Source organism: Python bivittatus, unplaced genomic scaffold (genome assembly GCF_059951505.1).
Source record: "Python bivittatus isolate LINGU-HERP-01145 unplaced genomic scaffold, Pbiv_v1 ctg000610_np1212, whole genome shotgun sequence".
Classification (NCBI taxonomy): domain Eukaryota; kingdom Metazoa; phylum Chordata; class Lepidosauria; order Squamata; family Pythonidae; genus Python; species Python bivittatus.
This window is the reverse complement of record NW_028277088.1, coordinates 1,879,692-1,896,212: the sequence shown is the minus strand read 5'-3', so window position 1 is coordinate 1,896,212 and position 16,521 is coordinate 1,879,692. Positions and strand designations below refer to the sequence as shown.

Sequence of the window (16,521 nt, the reverse complement as noted above, 5' to 3'; positions counted from 1 at the left end):
TGAAGATTGTAACTTCATGAGACAGAAAGAAAAACAGTGGAGAAGGGAGGAAGAAGAAAAGAAATATGGGGCCCCAGACACTGGGAAGACTTGTGGGGGGCGTCTCCAGGGGAGGGGTCAAAAAAGTCACAATGGCAGTCACACCCATACAATTGATTGTGCAGCGGTGGCTGCCATCTTGACTTTTTTGACTCCCCCTCCCTGCAGACTCCCCTGGGTTAGGGTTTCTGGAGGACCATTCCAATCAGGGAGCATTTTTTCCTCCCAGAATGTTATGATTAGAAAGAAAAAATGGCAACCCTTCTCATTGGGGGCTTCGGTTGAAAATACCCTGGAGGGACATCTTTCGCCCTCCTTGCCACTCAAGTGTATTTCTAACACATTGGTGTGTGCGTGTGTGTGTGTGTGTGTGTATTAGATAGAGAGAGAGAGAGAGATAATAGAGCGATAGAGAGATAGAAGATAGAAAGATGATATATATATATTAGAGAGAGAGAGAGAGAGAGGATAGATGATAGATAGAGGATAGAGGATGGATGGATGAATGGAGATTTAGAGATGCAAAGCATATGTTTGACCAAACTACTGTACATTAGAAAACAATTATGTAGATATTGCTAATTGTCACGAAGAAACCAAAACATCTGTCAGTTTCCTGGCGCATGATGGCAAGCATCAGCGGGAGCGTTTTGAGTCACGCTCCCGATTAACCAGAATCCCCCGGATTCCTTTCCTGCTCTGCAGCTCAGTGCCCAAACTCTTTGGGCATCACTTAGTCCAACTGACTGTGGGATATCGAAAAGCCTGAAAGATCTCTCATTTTAGGGCAACTTGGGGGCCATAATTTTCTACCTATCATCTTTCTATCTCTTTCTACAGGAAGCTGTTGAAATCCACCCTGGTCCTCATGCCGTTATTTGGAGTACATTACATCGTTTTTATGGCCATGCCTTACACGGAAGTTTCAGGAATCCTCTGGCAGATTCAGATGCACTATGAAATGCTGTTCAACTCTTTCCAGGTTTGGAGAACTTCTACACCGTCTTCAGCATCAGGAGTGTAGGATTTAGGAAGGGGGTGAAAACCCGAGAACCTGTTTTCCCCAGCCTGATGTCCATCAATGCCTTGGGCTTCAACTCCCATGATCCCCACCCAGCCCAGAGGCCACAGGTTGGACCCTCCTAGGTTCAAGGTCCCCTTTTTTACTGAAAAGAGGTGTCTTTCCGCTTGTCGTGAAAATGGGCTTCACCTGTGCATTTATTTATAGCTGGTAATTACTGTAATCGAGATGATGTTTTGAATAGGACATTATTCAGAGGTTGCTCTTCCTAATATCAGTTATTTTTCAGTGGAAAGGAAGATTCTGGAAGAGGTCAGCCAGCCTCTCCTTCCTGCCACATCTGCTGTGGGGCAGATCAAGGATGGAGAACCTGAGTTGGTTCTTTGAAACTCGGCTGTGGCTGTCCCACCAGCCAAGTTGGGGAAGGCTGGGGGAAAGGGAAATATTTGGGTTGACTCCGAAGGAGTTCCCAGATTAATCAAGACAGATTGGAGAAGAGAAACAGCAGAATGGAAGAAGGGATGAGCGGATGGATGGATGGATGGATGGATGGATGGATGGATGGATGGATGACAGAGGGACGCTCCTGTGTAGAACAGGCACCTTCTCTTCAGAAGCACGAATGGCCTTTTTATGAGAAGGCCTGTTGCGTAAAATGAATGCGCAAGGAAGCGTTCTTCCTGTTCGAATTTCGGATGGAGTCCCAAGCAGACATCTGCCAATATGATCCATTTGTTCTGCAGACCTGTGGGTCGTACCCCCTTTTTGGCAGCCAGAGTGATGTAGCGATGAAGAAGTTGGACTTGGTCCAGAAAGAGCAGGCTCAAGTCCCCCCAGGCCCATCAGCTCCCAGTCTGGTCTCGTGGGGAAGGGGCTGGGCTATAAGCCAGGAGACCCAGATTCTGAGATTCTGGCCCCCCTTCAGCCTCAGAAGCTCTCTGGGGGGACTCTGGGCAGTCCCTCCCTCTCAGCCCAAGAGCCGCTGAGATGTTGGACTAGATGTGGGGAGACCCAGGATCTAGTCTACTGTTTCTCAACCTTGGCAACTTTATGATGTGTGGACTTCAGCTCCCAGAATTCCCCAGCCAGCATGGCTGGCTGGGGAATTCTGGGAGTTGAAGTCCACACATCATAAAGTTGCCAAGGTTGAGAAACACTGACCTAATCCTTGCTCAACCACAGAAGGTCACTAGATTTCTCTCTCTCAGCCCAGCTTCCCCAGGTCATTATTGTATGGCTATAAAGGGAGGCCCCCATGGAACCCAAAGAGATGGAATATACTTCTTAACAAGATTCATAAAGAAATAAATATTAAGATGGTAGCACATGTTCGCTTCAAGCTACCCACCCCCTTACGGACTAGTTTAATGTTGGGTGTCATCCGGTGGAGTCCTCAACCCTGTGGCCATAGGCAATTCTTGAAGTCAATCCAAGAGTCCAATTTTATTCTTTCTTTTTCTTCCTAGGGATTTTTCGTCGCTATCATCTACTGCTTTTGTAATGGGGAGGTGAGTATCCTAGAATCAAGCCATGTGATCAGCGCTTTGGGTTCTCCAAACTCTATTAGTTCAGATCATCAGGAAAACAGGGTAGGGATGGGGAACTAGATACCAGGGTGGGAGGGAGGGAGGGAGGAAGGAGAGAAAGAAGGAGAGAAAGAAGGAAGGAAGGAAGGAAGGAAGGAAGGAAGGAAGGAAGGAAGGAAGGAAGGAAGGAAGGAAGGAAGGAAGGAAACGGAGGGAGGGAGGGAGGGAAGGAAGGAAGGAAGGAAGGAAGGAAGGAAGGAAGGAAGGAAGGAAGGAAGGAAGGAAGGAAGGAAGGAAGGAAGGAAGGATCCTAGAACCCCATCCTTGGAGTCCCAATTGGTCCAGTCCAGCCTTAGAAACATCCCTTGAAGATGCAGGTCCCTTTATTTCTCCTAGCTACGATGTATCATGGCCTTTCCCAATACTAATGGCTCAACCCCATTTGCCATCATACTCTCATGGATGTTTTGGGGGCCGTCAACATTTTCTTGAGGAGCTCTGGATTTGGCCTGGGAATTTCGACTCAGATAGACCAAGTTCAAACTTAGATGCACATCCATGAACCAGATCAGTGTTCTCTGTCCTAACCACTTACAGCTCTGTAAGTCACCCCATCTTTTCCTTCCATACTGCTCTGCTAACATGAGTGGCCAAGAGGCAGCCTGAAACCTGAGAAGAAGGGAAGGCCATCAGTTGTCCTGGAGATGCCTCTTCTTCTGAAAGAGCTTTCTCAGGAGGGTGGAGGCTGTTGCTGAGCATTGAAGGGTATGCCTTACTTCCAAAAGGTTGCTCCCTTCCATCCCCAGTCAAATTTTAACTGATGCATTGATCTTCCCCAATATGGTACCCTCCATGCTGTCACAATGGCCAGGTTGGGAAAGACTGGGTTAGAATGATCAATGAAAAACATTTTGATTTCTTGTATTAAGATACACAGAGAGTGAGAGGAAGGAAGGAAGGAAGGAAGGAAGGAAGGAAGGAAGGAAGGAAGGAAGGAAGGAAGGAAGGAAGGAAGGAAGGAAGGAAGGAAGGAGGGAGACAGAAAGAAAGAAAGAAAGAAAGAAAGAAAGAAAGAAAGAAAGAAAGAAAGAAAGAAAGAAAGAAAGAAGGAAGGAAGGAAGGAAGGAAGGAAGGAAGGAAGGAAGGAAGGAAGGAAGGAAGGAAGGAAGGAAGGAAGGAAGGAAGGAAGGAAGGAGCAGATGGCAGCCACCACCTCTTCAGAAGAGGGAATAGCTTTTCTAAAATGGTGCCTGCCACATAAAAGTAATGTACAAAGAAAACATTTTTCCCTTCAAAACTGCTGACTGAGTCCTACGCAGACACTTGCAAACAAAGTCAGCTGGTTAATGGATCAGTTTCTTAGAATTCAATTGCTTAATAGGATCTCGCAAATCATTTGGAATGTGTTTGCAAGATGTGGGTGGCTATGTGCAGAAGATATGCTGCCAGGACCGCTGGCATCGTGAAGCGTCTTTGGTATATGCGCATGAACGCACAGATGACTTCAAAAGCCCTTCGCATCAGTCCTCTGAGGAAGGGTTTGCGCAGCCTTCTAGCTTAACCATCTAAGATCGCTTCACGATCCTCCTCCTCCGCTTGTTTCATTTAGCAGATTCCAATTTGCGCAGCCCAGAATGTCTTCCTCAGAGCTTTCCACCATTCCTATCCCATAATAAGTCTCTCTCTTTTTTTTATTATTCCTTTCTCGCCATCAACAGGTCCAAGCAGAGATAAAGAAGTCGTGGAGCCGATGGACATTAGCGCTAGACTTCAGAAGGAAGGCCCGGAGTGGGAGCACTACTTACAGCTATGGACCCATGGTGTCCCACACCAGTGTCACTAATGTCACCGCCAAAGGAGGGATCCCCCTCCCTCTCAACGGCAAACTTATTTCGGGAGCCCTCAACGGACACCGTAATTTGCCCGGGTACATCAAGAACGGCTCCATTTCGGAGAACTCCATGGCGTCTTCTGGAGCAGAGCACTACCACAAAGAGGAGGAACATCTCCACAGCTCCGGGCTCTACAACGGATACAAGCCGGCCACCCTGATGGAAAAAGAAGAGGAGACCACGATGTGACCCGGACGAAAGGGATGGTTAGACAGCCACATGGAGGGGTCCCGGAAGGCCCCGAGGGTTGCAAGAAATCCCCGGTCCATCGCTCCACATCACGGCTTCGGGGAGGGGGGTTGACTTTCCACCCCATTCTTTGCAACGAGAAACCATGTTTTATGGGCACCCGGAAGCGAGTGAAGGCCAGAGTTCTGGTGACCCGGCAGAGCTGCCTGGCCACGAAGGAGATTTTTGATCAATGGTGCTTTAGGGTTCATCTGCAGCACAGCAGACCCGGAAGGAAATAAAGCCTCTACATTGTCCTGCCCCAGAAGCCAAGGGCTGCACCCTGTTGTCCTTGGGGGAGCAGGGGGGAAAGCGCAAGCGGTCCCAGGGCATTCAGAGGGTCTGAGTTACTCCCTTGGGGGGAGAAAAGGTTCTTCCCCACAGATTGCTCAGAGCCAGACCTTCCTGCTGCTGCTAAATTGTCTTGCTTTTCCTCCTTGGATTAAGATTTGGTTTAAAAAAACCAGCCAACCAGAATGCCTGTTTCCATCAGAACGGGAAGTTTTTCCCTCCGGAGCAGTACCTAAATCCATGTTTTAAATGACCAAGTGAAAACAGACATAAGAAAGAGTCCTTTCTCTGAGCAGAGAGAGAGGAACGTACCTACGCCGTAGAAAGAAAACCAAGTTTATCCGCCTGCCCGTCCTTGGTCACGTTACCGCTCTCCTTCTGTCTCTCCGTGCTATAAAATCATATTGTCCCGGGGTCTCCTTCCTGCCCATCTACCCCCCGCCCCCCAAGCCAAGGGACCAGCAGAGGGTCCAGCATGCTTTGTGGAAGGAAAATTATTATTAGATCAATACAGAGTCTGATCTGCGCCAAAGAACGGGTCCGTGAAAAGCGAGACTGGAGGAGAACAATGTCTCTCTGGAGACAGATCATTGATCAGTGATGACATGGAAAAGAAGACCTGGAATTGGGTAAAGAGCGAGCTGGGGGAGGAGAAGAGGTGCTGGGTGGAGGCAATGGAGCTGGGGGGGGGTTCCTTTGTCCCGGCTCGCTCTCCTTCTGCATTGGGACCACGTGCTCTGGAAAACCCACCCGGGACTCCAGGGACCGAGGGCAACCAGCTGAGGGTCAGGTGAGCAGCTTAGGAGGGCATGAAGGAGTGAGCATGGTTTGCACACGGTTTGCACTATCTCCAATGGGTGGGCAAGGCCCAGTGGAAAGAGGAAAAGAGAAGGGACCAGAGAGATTTGGGTAAAGATGTCCAATGGTTGACCAATGACCTGTCGGGGTTTTCCTTCTCCCCTCCCAAAGATCCTGTTTTTCTACCTCTCCTGCTCGGTGCCATTTGCGGCCAAACGCCGGGTCCTTTTGAATGGGGTGACCTTGGGTCTGTCCTGGAGGGGCAGAGCCTGGGACCCCAGGGGGCCAGGCAGCAAAAACGTGGATTTGCACATGAGCAGGCAAGGCCAAAGAAGAGTAGATGATGTCTTCTTCAGCCTCTGTCATAGGCCAGTGATGGGCCGGATCGAATAGCCCCCCACGGGTGCACGAGAATCGGAAGACTGCTCTGTTTTCCAAAACTCTTTAAAGATCCGGCCACGAGGGAGCCAAAATAAGAGGACAACCTTGTTTTCAAGGTTGGGCATGAAAGCCCTTCTGCATTACGATGGCAGCTTTAAAGCTGGTCCTCGTGGGCCCGTGTCTCGTGCAAATGGATCACGCCTTATTCCCACGAGGAACTGCCTTTCAGTAAAGAGACTGAGAATCAGCTGAAAGAGATTCCCAAGTTCCTTTTCAAAAATTCCCATGACTTGGGAAGGAGGAAGACCACGCCGTTTTCAGAGCGTGGTAAAGAGATCCGTCAGTCCGTCCCAACCTTGGGACAAGGTAGCCTCTTAGCTGAGCCGGGACTGATACGTACCTTCGTTTTCTATCCCCATCCCTAAATGATATTAAGGCCATTGCACAAAAGTGCTAGGAAGTTCCTCCTCTGCAAATACAAGCACTGAGTAATTCGATTAGCACCGGTCTGGCTTTGCAACCCCTCTCGAAATGCCCCTCGTTAAAAACTACCACTCCCAGAATTCCTTGCAGAAAGCCATGACAGGTAATTGCTGCTTTTAAAAAGGGCTTGCTAGGGTGGAGTGAATATGCCCCCATCCAGAGTCCTCTGCAGGAGGTGTCAAAAAGTTCAGGATCTGATCGCACGATCGCAGATGCCATCTTGACGTTTTTGACCCTCTGGGCGACTCTGATCAAATCAACCGCTTGACGTAGCCAAGAGTGAACATTTGGAGAAAGAATTCGCTCTGGAAATTAGGAATGTTGCAGAAAAGCTGGATTCCGCCCTACGAATTTGCACAATTCATGTTATGTTGTCTAATTTATTCCACCGTAAACCTATTTTGTGTAATTTATACTGCTTCTGTTAATTTTATGAAAAGGATGTGAAGCTGGGAAGGGAACCAGCCTGTGCTCTCTCCCATCCTTGGCCCACCCCGAGCAACCAACCGCGCATCTCTCAAATTCTTACTCAGCCATCTGCCTTTCTGAAATCTCCCCCAATCCTGCCCCAATATTGTCACAGCCATAAGGACTAGGAACTTGCCCATTAAAAACCAAATAAAAGCTGAACTCTGTAGCTCATGCCAGCACCCTGTGACGTGTTGTTTTTATCTGTGTGTGTCTACGGGACACGGTGCCTGAGGAGCCTTCTCCTTATACCGAGGTCGTATTGGAAAAGTTGGGAATAAAATCCCTGCAGGATTTTCAGCCCCCCAGGATTCCTTCCCAATCTCGTTTGAATAAAGATTCTGTCCCTTTCCTGTTTACCGACGGTCATGTTGCGCCTCCAAGCAAATTGCAGCCTTGCAGCCGCTATCAACATCTGTAAAATCGGACTGAGCCCTCCAGCCCCCTCCAACCGCTGGATGCCAAACAGCCAAAACTTGGGGTTCTTTTGCTAACGGCTTTTTCGCTTTGACGGACAGCAGACACACGACTTTTGGTTGATGTAGCTGTCCAGGGAGTGTGCACACGCCTCTGGGGGTCACCTTCAGGGCCTTGGGGGGTTGTTTTAATTCATGGAAATGGCACCCACAATGCTGGAAGGAAGGGGATGGGGCTCCACGAACAAGGTAGCGGTAGGCATCTGAGCATGTGTGCAGATGTTCAGGTCGCTCCAGTGCGATGCAAGCCCCGTATCTGTGGGCTCCATTCTTCAGCTTCTCCTCCATCTGGCCTTATTTAAAGTCCACAGTATCGCCTACAACGACAGCCGTGGCCAGGAGTAATCGTAGACAGCTGAAGGCTTGATTTTTGACAATGTGGATCACCCAAAGGGGATTGGGAATGGTTGGAATTGACAGCAATTCGTAGCAGGAATCCAGATTGCCAAGGGTGGGAATCATCATTGGGGATTTTATTCCAGATTTTTTCAGACAAGAAAGCGCTTGCTTCAATTTTCCATTCTTCTCCTGGCCTTGCACCATACTGACACACATGCGCGCACACACAGACACACACAACAGGAACTGTTTGGCAGGCAGTTGCGAGTGACCCACCAACTTTTAATTAAATTGTAAATTTTTTAAATGCACATGCCCAGAAGGACAAGAGAATTTCTTCCCCAAGTTGTAAGATGACGTTCAAAATACCCTGGCTGGAGAAAGAATGTGGAATTTGATGCTCTGAGTGTATTATCTCATTGCTAAATCACAGAATTCCAGCTCCTTTCCATTTTTCATGGGTCAAAAAAATCCCAATTTTGCATTGGGGTGGCCTTTCCCACAACTCTGCATTTCTCTCTACTTCCAACGGGTACTTCATGATGGAACCTGTGCAGATCGACCGATGTGTGGATGAAGGAAAGGCAAGCTGTTAATCAAATAAATAATAAAAATATAAAGCTAGCCAATCTGGAGCTGCAAAACTCCAGATGCCCACGAGATGAGAGAGTTCTGTATCCCTTAGATACCCTCTGGATTTTTTAGCCCAAAATTCATTGCAATATTTGAGGAATTCTCTTTTTGGCAGGATACAATAAGCTAGGAAAATAGATTGGGTTTTTAGGGACTCGTGGATCGAAGCGACCGGTCGTTCTATGCATTCCATTTTTGCCAAGGAAGTGAACAGGACTATGATGGTAAAGTTTTCAGAAGATTCCATCAAGAAAAAGGGTGTTTTTTCAATTATTATTATTATTATCATGATGATGATGATTATTAATCTGGCGGTAACAAATGCAAAGCCAAACCAGAGAGTGAGAGGAAAGAACAATTTGACTTTTTTTTTTTTTTTAATTTCATGGCTCATGATTTGTAATGAAAAACAGGGCTGGAGATGGTTGAGCAAAGGCACAAGAATTGTTTACAAGCTAAAGACGCCCATCCGTAATACAGGCAAGAAAGATTTCCGTATGCTTCACGTTGACTTTGGTGATTGGGAATTGCTGGGGCTTGGGATTAAAAATCGGACATCAGCGTGGAGATGCAGGCAGGGCAGGAAAGAAATGTGTGGTTTTGAATTCCAAAAATGATCCAATTGCTTCTCCAGCACAGTGTTTCTCAACCTTGGCAACTTTAAGATGCGTGGACTTCAACTCCCAGAATTCCCCAGCCAGCTGTGCTGGCTGGGGAATTCTGGGAGTTGAAGTGCACCCATCTCCAAGCTGCCAAGATTGAGAAACACTGCCCCAGGGTCTATCAACACAGTTACTTTTATTAATAAGCTTTTTATTCTGCCACCCAGTCCCCCGAGTTTAATTCTCATAAGCCTTACATAACTTAATGCTTCCTCATTCAAAGTACCATTGTTTGTATGGATCAGTGTCCAAAATGGAATGGACAATGCCCGGAGAGAGCAACACCTAACTGACTTTGATCTCAAGAAGCTCAGTGGGGATGATTTGGATAGGAGACCACCAGGAAAGTCCCAGAGCTGTAAAGAAGACCAAGAAGTCAAAATTTAAAACAAAAACAAAAACTGAGAAGTAAACAATGGCAAACCTGGTGCCCACCCAAGTGGCAGCACCCAGCCAGTTTGGGGTGATCTTGAAAAAAATAAGTAAGATCAGACTTGGTTACTACTTGGATGGGAAACCAGCAAGAACCCCGGGGCTATACATGAAATGGGAAATCAAAGACATTCTGGAAGAAGACACTGGAAAATTGGGAGAAAAGGAGGGGAGGGAGGGAGGGAGGAAGGAAGAAGGAAGGAAGGAAGCAGGGAGGCAGGGAGGGAGGAAGAAGGAAGGAACGAGGGAGGGAGGAAGAAGGAAGGAAGCAAGGAGGGAGGGAGGGAGCAAGGAAGGAAGAAGGAAGGAAGCAAGGAAGGAGGGAGGGAGGGAGGGAGGGAGGGAGGAAGAAGGAAGGAAGGAAGGAGGGAGGGAGGGAGGAAGAAGGAAGGAAGCAAGGAAGGAAGGAGGGAGGGAGCAAGGAAGGAAGAAGGAAGGAAGCAAGGAAGGAGGGAAGAAGAGGGAAGGAAGGAAGGAAGGAAGGAAGGAAGGAAGGAAGGAAGGAAGGAAGGAAGGAAGGAAGGAAGGAAGGAAGGAAGGAGGAAGGGTGGGAAGGAAGGAAGGAAGGAAGGAAGGAAGGAAGGAAGGAAGGAAGGAGGGAGGGAGGGAGGGAGGGAGAGAGGTACCCATCACCCAGCAGAACTTGCCACCCCTACTCTGCCTGTTACACATCATTTTTTCTAATTAACGGGGAAAGAAAGGCCTCCCCAAATATTCTTCTGCTTTTCCAAGTCCTCTTCCTCCACCTTTGCCTCCCCTTTTCTTCAGGGGTGCTCTGGACAAGCAACCCTCCCATCGTAAGTGCCGAACGGTGCAGAACCACCTTCTTCAAGGCAGCTCAGAGCCGCGCAGCCCTTCAAAGCCCACCCGGGAAGGCCAGGGGGCTCTGCGGCACCTTTGCGGGCACGGAGAGCCGCCCCATTCGAGCCCAGGGAGAAAGCTCAGCCGTGAACCGCTGTGCCCCCTTGGGGGCACGGATGGGGGCCTTTCTGCCTATGCTTCCTTACGGCCTTTGCCTTCTCTATTCGAAATTGTGAGCAAAGTGACAGCGTTGAAGCAAAGTGGGGCCAAGTGACCCACGACAGTTCTTCCTCTATATTTGGGAGGTGCGACATCAATATATTCGTGGCTGGCTGGGGAATTCTGAGAGTTGAAGTCCACTCATCTTAAAGTGGCCAAGTTTGGACAACACTGCTGTAAGGGCTATATTATTTGGCCCGTGGCTGATGCCACCGCGGATCACTTGCCCCATTTTTAGGAACAAACTGGGGCCGTTCCCAGGCTCCAACTCTTTCCAAACTTCAGGCTGTTTAAGGCCAGATTTTTCCTACTGAAGAGAGCCAAGATCCTTTCTTCAAGCCCATTTAAACGGAACCAACTATTAAATTATCAAAGAGGGACATTGGTGAAAGTACATTTCTGCGATGAAAGCCTGAGAAATAATGTCGTTCTTAAATTTCACCCATAAAAATGGCCCGCTCCAGCCTGCTGGATCTGAGCCGAGGTACAGAAGAGCTGATTACAGACCATTTTGCTGGAGGGTATAAAAAAATATCTTATCAGCCAGTGTCTTCTTTCTTTATAAAACCAGACTCAGCCTCCAGAGATCTCTCTGACCATAAATGCAAAAATCTGTGGCGCAGTTCTCCTTCTTGCTGAGGCCAAATGCCCTTGAAAATATCTAAACCCTAGAATAGCTCAGTATGGTTTAAAAAGAAAGAAAAATCCAGAACTGGCCCATGGAAACTGGACAAGTCACAAGTCTCAGCTTCCAATTTGGTAGATAAAGGGAATGCGGTAGATGTAGTATACCTTGTTCTCAATGAAGGGCTTGATGGGTCTCTCCTGACAGCCTAGTTGATAAGGTGTCTAAATGCTAATTTAATTTAAATGACTGAATTATACAAATGCTAATGGTGAGTTTGCAAGTGGCTGAAATTGCTTCCAAAGTGGTTCTGCACCAACGTCTATGAAAATACGCAGGGATCCCCAGGATTCTCTCCTTAGCTCAGTGGGGTTCAACATCTTCATAAATAAGCTACAGGATGGAACAGAAGGGGTGCTTATCAGATGCCAGATAACCCAAATCTAAGGGGGTTGGCTAATTTCATGGAGGACAAAAATCACAATTCAAAATGATCTCACCAGAATCATAGAAACATGGAGTCGAAAGGGACCACAAGGGTCATCTAGTCCAGTGTTTTTCAAACTCGGCCACTTTAAGAGATGTGGACTTCAACTCCCAGAATTCCCAGCCAGCATGCTTGACTTCACCTCCCAGAATTCCCCAGCCAGCATGCTCAATTCTGGGAGATGATGTCCACACCTCTTAAGGTGGCCAAGTTTGAAAAACACTGATCTAGTCCAACCCTAAGCATTCTCCAAGAAGTGGCTCTCTGGACCAGCATTTCTCAACCTTGGCAACTTTCAGATGAGTGGACTTCAACTCCCAGAATTCCCCAGCCAGCATTGCTGGCTGGGGAATTCTGGGAGTTGAAGTCCACTCATCTGAAAGTTGCCAAGGTTGAGAAACACTGGTCTAGTCTCTTCTTAATAGCCTCCAGAGTTGGAGAACTCATCACCTTTGTAGCTAAACTGTTTCACCCAAATCCTTCTCCGACGTGGTGCTTGACCACTGGGGCAAATGCCACAGGGTGAGGGTCCAATGTAGCAAGTATCAAGTCCTACATCTGCGTAGAAAAAGGTACAGGGCTGGGGAGACCTGTGTTGGCAGGGGTGTAGAGGAAAAGGTCTTAAGAGTATGAATGGACTCCCTGCTGAAGATGAGCCAGCAGTGTGATGCAGCAGCTAAAAAGGCCAGTGCAGTTTGGAGCTGCATTGCATCCAGGTCGTAGAAGGTCACTGTTGCATTATACCTAGCGGGGTTTAGACTACCCTGGGAATACTACGCCCAGGTTTGAGGGCTGCCCTTTAAAGGGGGCCTGGAGAAACCAGAGCGAGTTCAGAGGGGAACAGCAAAGAAAAAGAGGGGCCTGGAACGCAAGTCCTCTGAGGAAGGATTGCCGAAGCCAGACATGGTTAGCTTGTAAGAGAGGGTTGTGCAGGAGGCCACACAAAACCTGACCTCTGGGCCCCTTCAAAGCTCGGCATGTCGGACGCTGCATTTCCTGGAGCTTGTCACTGTGCAGAGGAGGGTGCCTGAAATAAAATCGGGGGGCATAACTATCCCTGAGTCTGGCGGAGCAGTCCATTCCTCCATTCCCCTCCGAGGGGCCCCAGGGATTCCCAGCCTGATTTTAGCCACTCTCCCCCAAGCCTTAAAATATCTCCTTAGCTGCCCCCACCAGCCAGATGACAGAGGAGAGGAGAAAGAGGCTATTTAAGAGCAGAATCGCCCACAAGGTCGGGCTTCTCTAGCTGCGTGGGGATCTTAGCCCCATCTCAGCCTGCCCCCCCCACCAAACCCTCCCTTTGGCACCAGAAGCAGTGCCTTACCACGACTGGCTGGCACAGAGTCCCTTGTGGGCATGGCAGACGTGCCATTTTGGAGCACACCTCTGCCCCCCTCCTGTCCCACGTTTGCCTGTTTACCCGAGAGATGCCAAGCGGTGCCCGTAAAAGCCGATCCGGGAAGCCAATTCATGGCGGCACACCGTGTTACTTTCGGCTGAGAAAATGCCAGATGCAATCGTCGGGGGACCTTGGCAAGGGCAGCAAACGGCTCCTGTCTGAAGTCGAGCCGCCATTGCGATCTCCCCTTTTTGCCCCAGTCTGTCCCATAAGGGCACTTTCAGCGGCTGGGTTCACATCACGGAAGAACAAAGAGAACGCCAGCATCGTGGTGAACGGAGGAGATAACGGGCATGTCCGGGGCCTTTCCTTAGCGAAAATGGGACTAGGGCGGCCTTCGGTCAAGTCCAGGGTGTTTCTTCAACTTCCTAGTCTAGCCCACAGCCCCTGAATTTCTGGTGGTCTCCCATCCAAGTATGAACCCAATCCAATCCTGCTTAGCTTTTTGAGAACGAAGAGAAGGTATCCATGTTCACGTAATGCACAGTGTCCAAACAAACAGATGATATTACAACAGCATCCAATGTCCCAGTGTAATGGAGAGAAGGAATAACCTTGAGGAACAGGAGGAAGAGCCGCAACCAAGACAACGGTCAGATAAAAGGAACCTGAGTCCCAGCAGAAGCGTAACCTGAGAAAGCGACTCGGACAAGACCCTCCTTAGTTCTCACGAAGATGGAGGGAGGGATGGTGGAAGCGCATTCAGACTTGCAAGATTCTGCTACTATAACCTTAGAATAAAAGGAGTATTAGCTTGCGTGACTTTGGCTTCCTGATCTGGTCTACCTCGGAGGGCTGACACCCGATTGTCAGCCTTGTCCTTTTAAGCCCAACTTCCCCCCCCCCCCCAGGTTTCTATTCCCGCTTGCAGCTCTTCGCGCCTTGCCCCGGTTCTCACAACTCCTGGCCTTGGATGTCTGTTTCAAGATAGAGATAACGGCACCTGGCCTCCTCTTCCCCCTTTTTATGGCAGGTCAAGCAAACGGTTAGAATAACTTTCCCAGTATTTCACTATTGATCTATGGTTAGCAATAAAAGCAAAATAAAAACAATTGAAGGTTCTGGTTTGCGTAGATCCTGACAGATACCCTTGTTAAGACGATGGCTGGATTCTCGTGACGCACCGAAGCACAACTTCCCAGACTAGATCTGAGTTGGGCGTGTGCATGATGCAAACACAACGGGGGTGTTTGTGGGAAGGGGGGGAGCTGGGGAAACTCATTAAAATCGTTGCTCAGCCCATGGGTGTCTGCAGGGTGGGGTGGGCGTTAAAAAAGGAACAGACAGTTGCAGCTGCCATCTTGACTTTTTGGATGCCCGGATTGGAACTCGGCTCCCAGAATCCCCCGTTCACGTTGGCCGGGGACTCTGAGCCCGTTTCGTTCGATCTAGGCATTCCTGCTCCCGCACACACATATTTCCACCAAGCCTGGCAGGTCCCCTCGGGTAACTCTGCCCCAGCCGGAGCAGAGGCTAATTATTCTGTGTCGGTGGGGATGAAGGACAGCCCATCTCAGCCCGGGAGGTACGGACCCCGCCGTGCGCAAGAAGACACCGGCCGCACCAGCCACCTCCCTGTGGCGCCTGCTCTTCCTGCCGCGGGAACGCCATCACTTCTCAGGGGCGGGGGCTGTTTTCCTCCTAGAAAGGCCGGGGGTCCCCCAGGGGGAGGGCCTGACCCTCTTTCCAAACCGCTCAGCGGCCCAGCGTTGGCACTTTGAAGCCTGAGTTTTCCCAAGGGGAGACACTGATCAGAGACCCCGCTCTGGCTGAAAGGGGGCAAATCCGCTTCCGCTGCAGCTGGATGGCCTCAAGCCCAGATGGATTTCCTTGCTTTCAATGGGGGCTGATTGGGTTGTCGATTGTCATTAGCCTCCCCCGAGCATCGTCCAGCGGTAAAGAAGGTCAGGAAAAATTATTTCGTAACCCTGATAAAGGCTCTGGGCTGTTGTGTTCTTCCGCTTTTCATCTGGTGTCTCGGTGTTTTTATTTGGCTTATATAACACAAAGAGGTATTTTCAAAGAAGGTCATATCCACAAGTGGACAAAGAATGAATGAAGCTATGCAATGAATGCTCAATGTAACATTAATAGAAGATCAGCCATCCTGAGCAAAGGACACTGAGTTTTTTCTATGCTTTAAAAATATATATAAAATGTTGAGCTTAATGCCAAAATATCGTCGTCGTCATCATCTTCTTCTTCTTCATCATCTATAAATGAGGAGGGAGGAAGGGAAGGGAAGGGAAGGGAAGGGAAGGGAAGGGAAGGAAAGGAAAGGAAAGGAAAGGAAAGGAAAGGAAAGGAAAGGAAAGGAAAGGAAAGGAAAGGAAAGGAAAGGAAAGGAAAGGAAAGGAAAGGATGAAGAAGGGAAGGGAAAGGAAAGGAAGGGAAAGGAAAGGAAAAAAGAAGGGAAAGGAAAGAAGGGAAGGGAAGGAAGGGAAGGTAAGGGAAGGTATGGGAAGGTAAGGGAAGGAAAGGAAAGGAAAGGAAAGGAAAGGAAAGGAAAGGAAAGGAAAGGAAAGGAAAGGAAAGGAAAAAAGAAGGGAAGGGAAGGGAAGGAGAGGAGAGGAGAGGAGAGGAGAGGAGAGGAGAGGAGAGGAGAGGAGAGGAGAGGAGAGGAAAGGAAAGGAAAGGAAAGGAAAGGAAAGGAAAGGAAAGGAAAGGAAAGGAAAGGAAAGGAAAGGAAAGGAAAGGAAAGGAAAGGAAAGGAAAGGAAAGGAAAGGATGAAGAAGGGAAGGGAAAGGAAAGGAAGGGAAAGGAAAGGAAAAAGAAGGGAAAGGAAAAAAGAAGGGAAGGGAAGGGAAGGAAGGGAAGGGAAGGGAAGGGAAGGAAAGGAAAGGAAAGGAAAGGAAAGGAAAGGAAAGGAAAGGAAAGGAAAGGAAAGGAAAGGAAAGGAAAGGAAAAAAGAAGGGAAGGGAAGGGAAGGAGAGGAGAGGAGAGGAGAGGAGAGGATAGGAGAGGAGAGGAGAGGAGAGGAGAGGAGAGGAGAGGAGAGGAGAGGAGAGGAAAGGAAAGGAAAGGAAAGGAAAGGAAAGGAAAGGAAAGGAAAGGAAAGGAAAGGAAAGGAAAGGAAAGGAAAGGAAAGGAAAGGAAAGGATGAAGAAGGGAAGGGAAAGGAAAGGAAGGGAAAGGAAAGGAAAAAAGAAGGGAAAGGAAAAAGAAGGGAAGGGAAGGGAAGGGAAGGGAAGGGAAGGAAAGGAAAGGAAAGGAAAGGAAAGGAAAGGAAAGGAAAGGAAAGGAAAGGAAAGGAAAGGAAAGGAAAGGAAAGGAAAGGAAAGGAAAGGAAAGGATGAAGAAGGGAAGGGAAAGGAAAGGAA

At 48.7% G+C, this 16,521-nt stretch overlaps 1 protein-coding gene across 2 annotated transcripts in view; it reads left to right on the top strand.

The window, feature by feature from the left end:
• Positions 1-7,301, top strand: part of PTH1R (parathyroid hormone 1 receptor) — a 109,273-nt gene extending 101,972 nt beyond the window's left edge. For both annotated transcript variants that reach the window (XM_088150732.1, XM_088150731.1), the window contains 3 exons: positions 880-1,021; positions 2,527-2,568; positions 4,305-7,301. In XM_088150732.1, coding sequence (XP_088006858.1) covers positions 880-1,021; positions 2,527-2,568; positions 4,305-4,667 — 547 coding nt within the window. In that variant the 3' untranslated portion in view covers positions 4,668-7,301. The remainder of the gene's footprint in view (positions 1-879; positions 1,022-2,526; positions 2,569-4,304) is intronic.
• Positions 7,302-16,521: the final 9,220 nt, after the last annotated feature.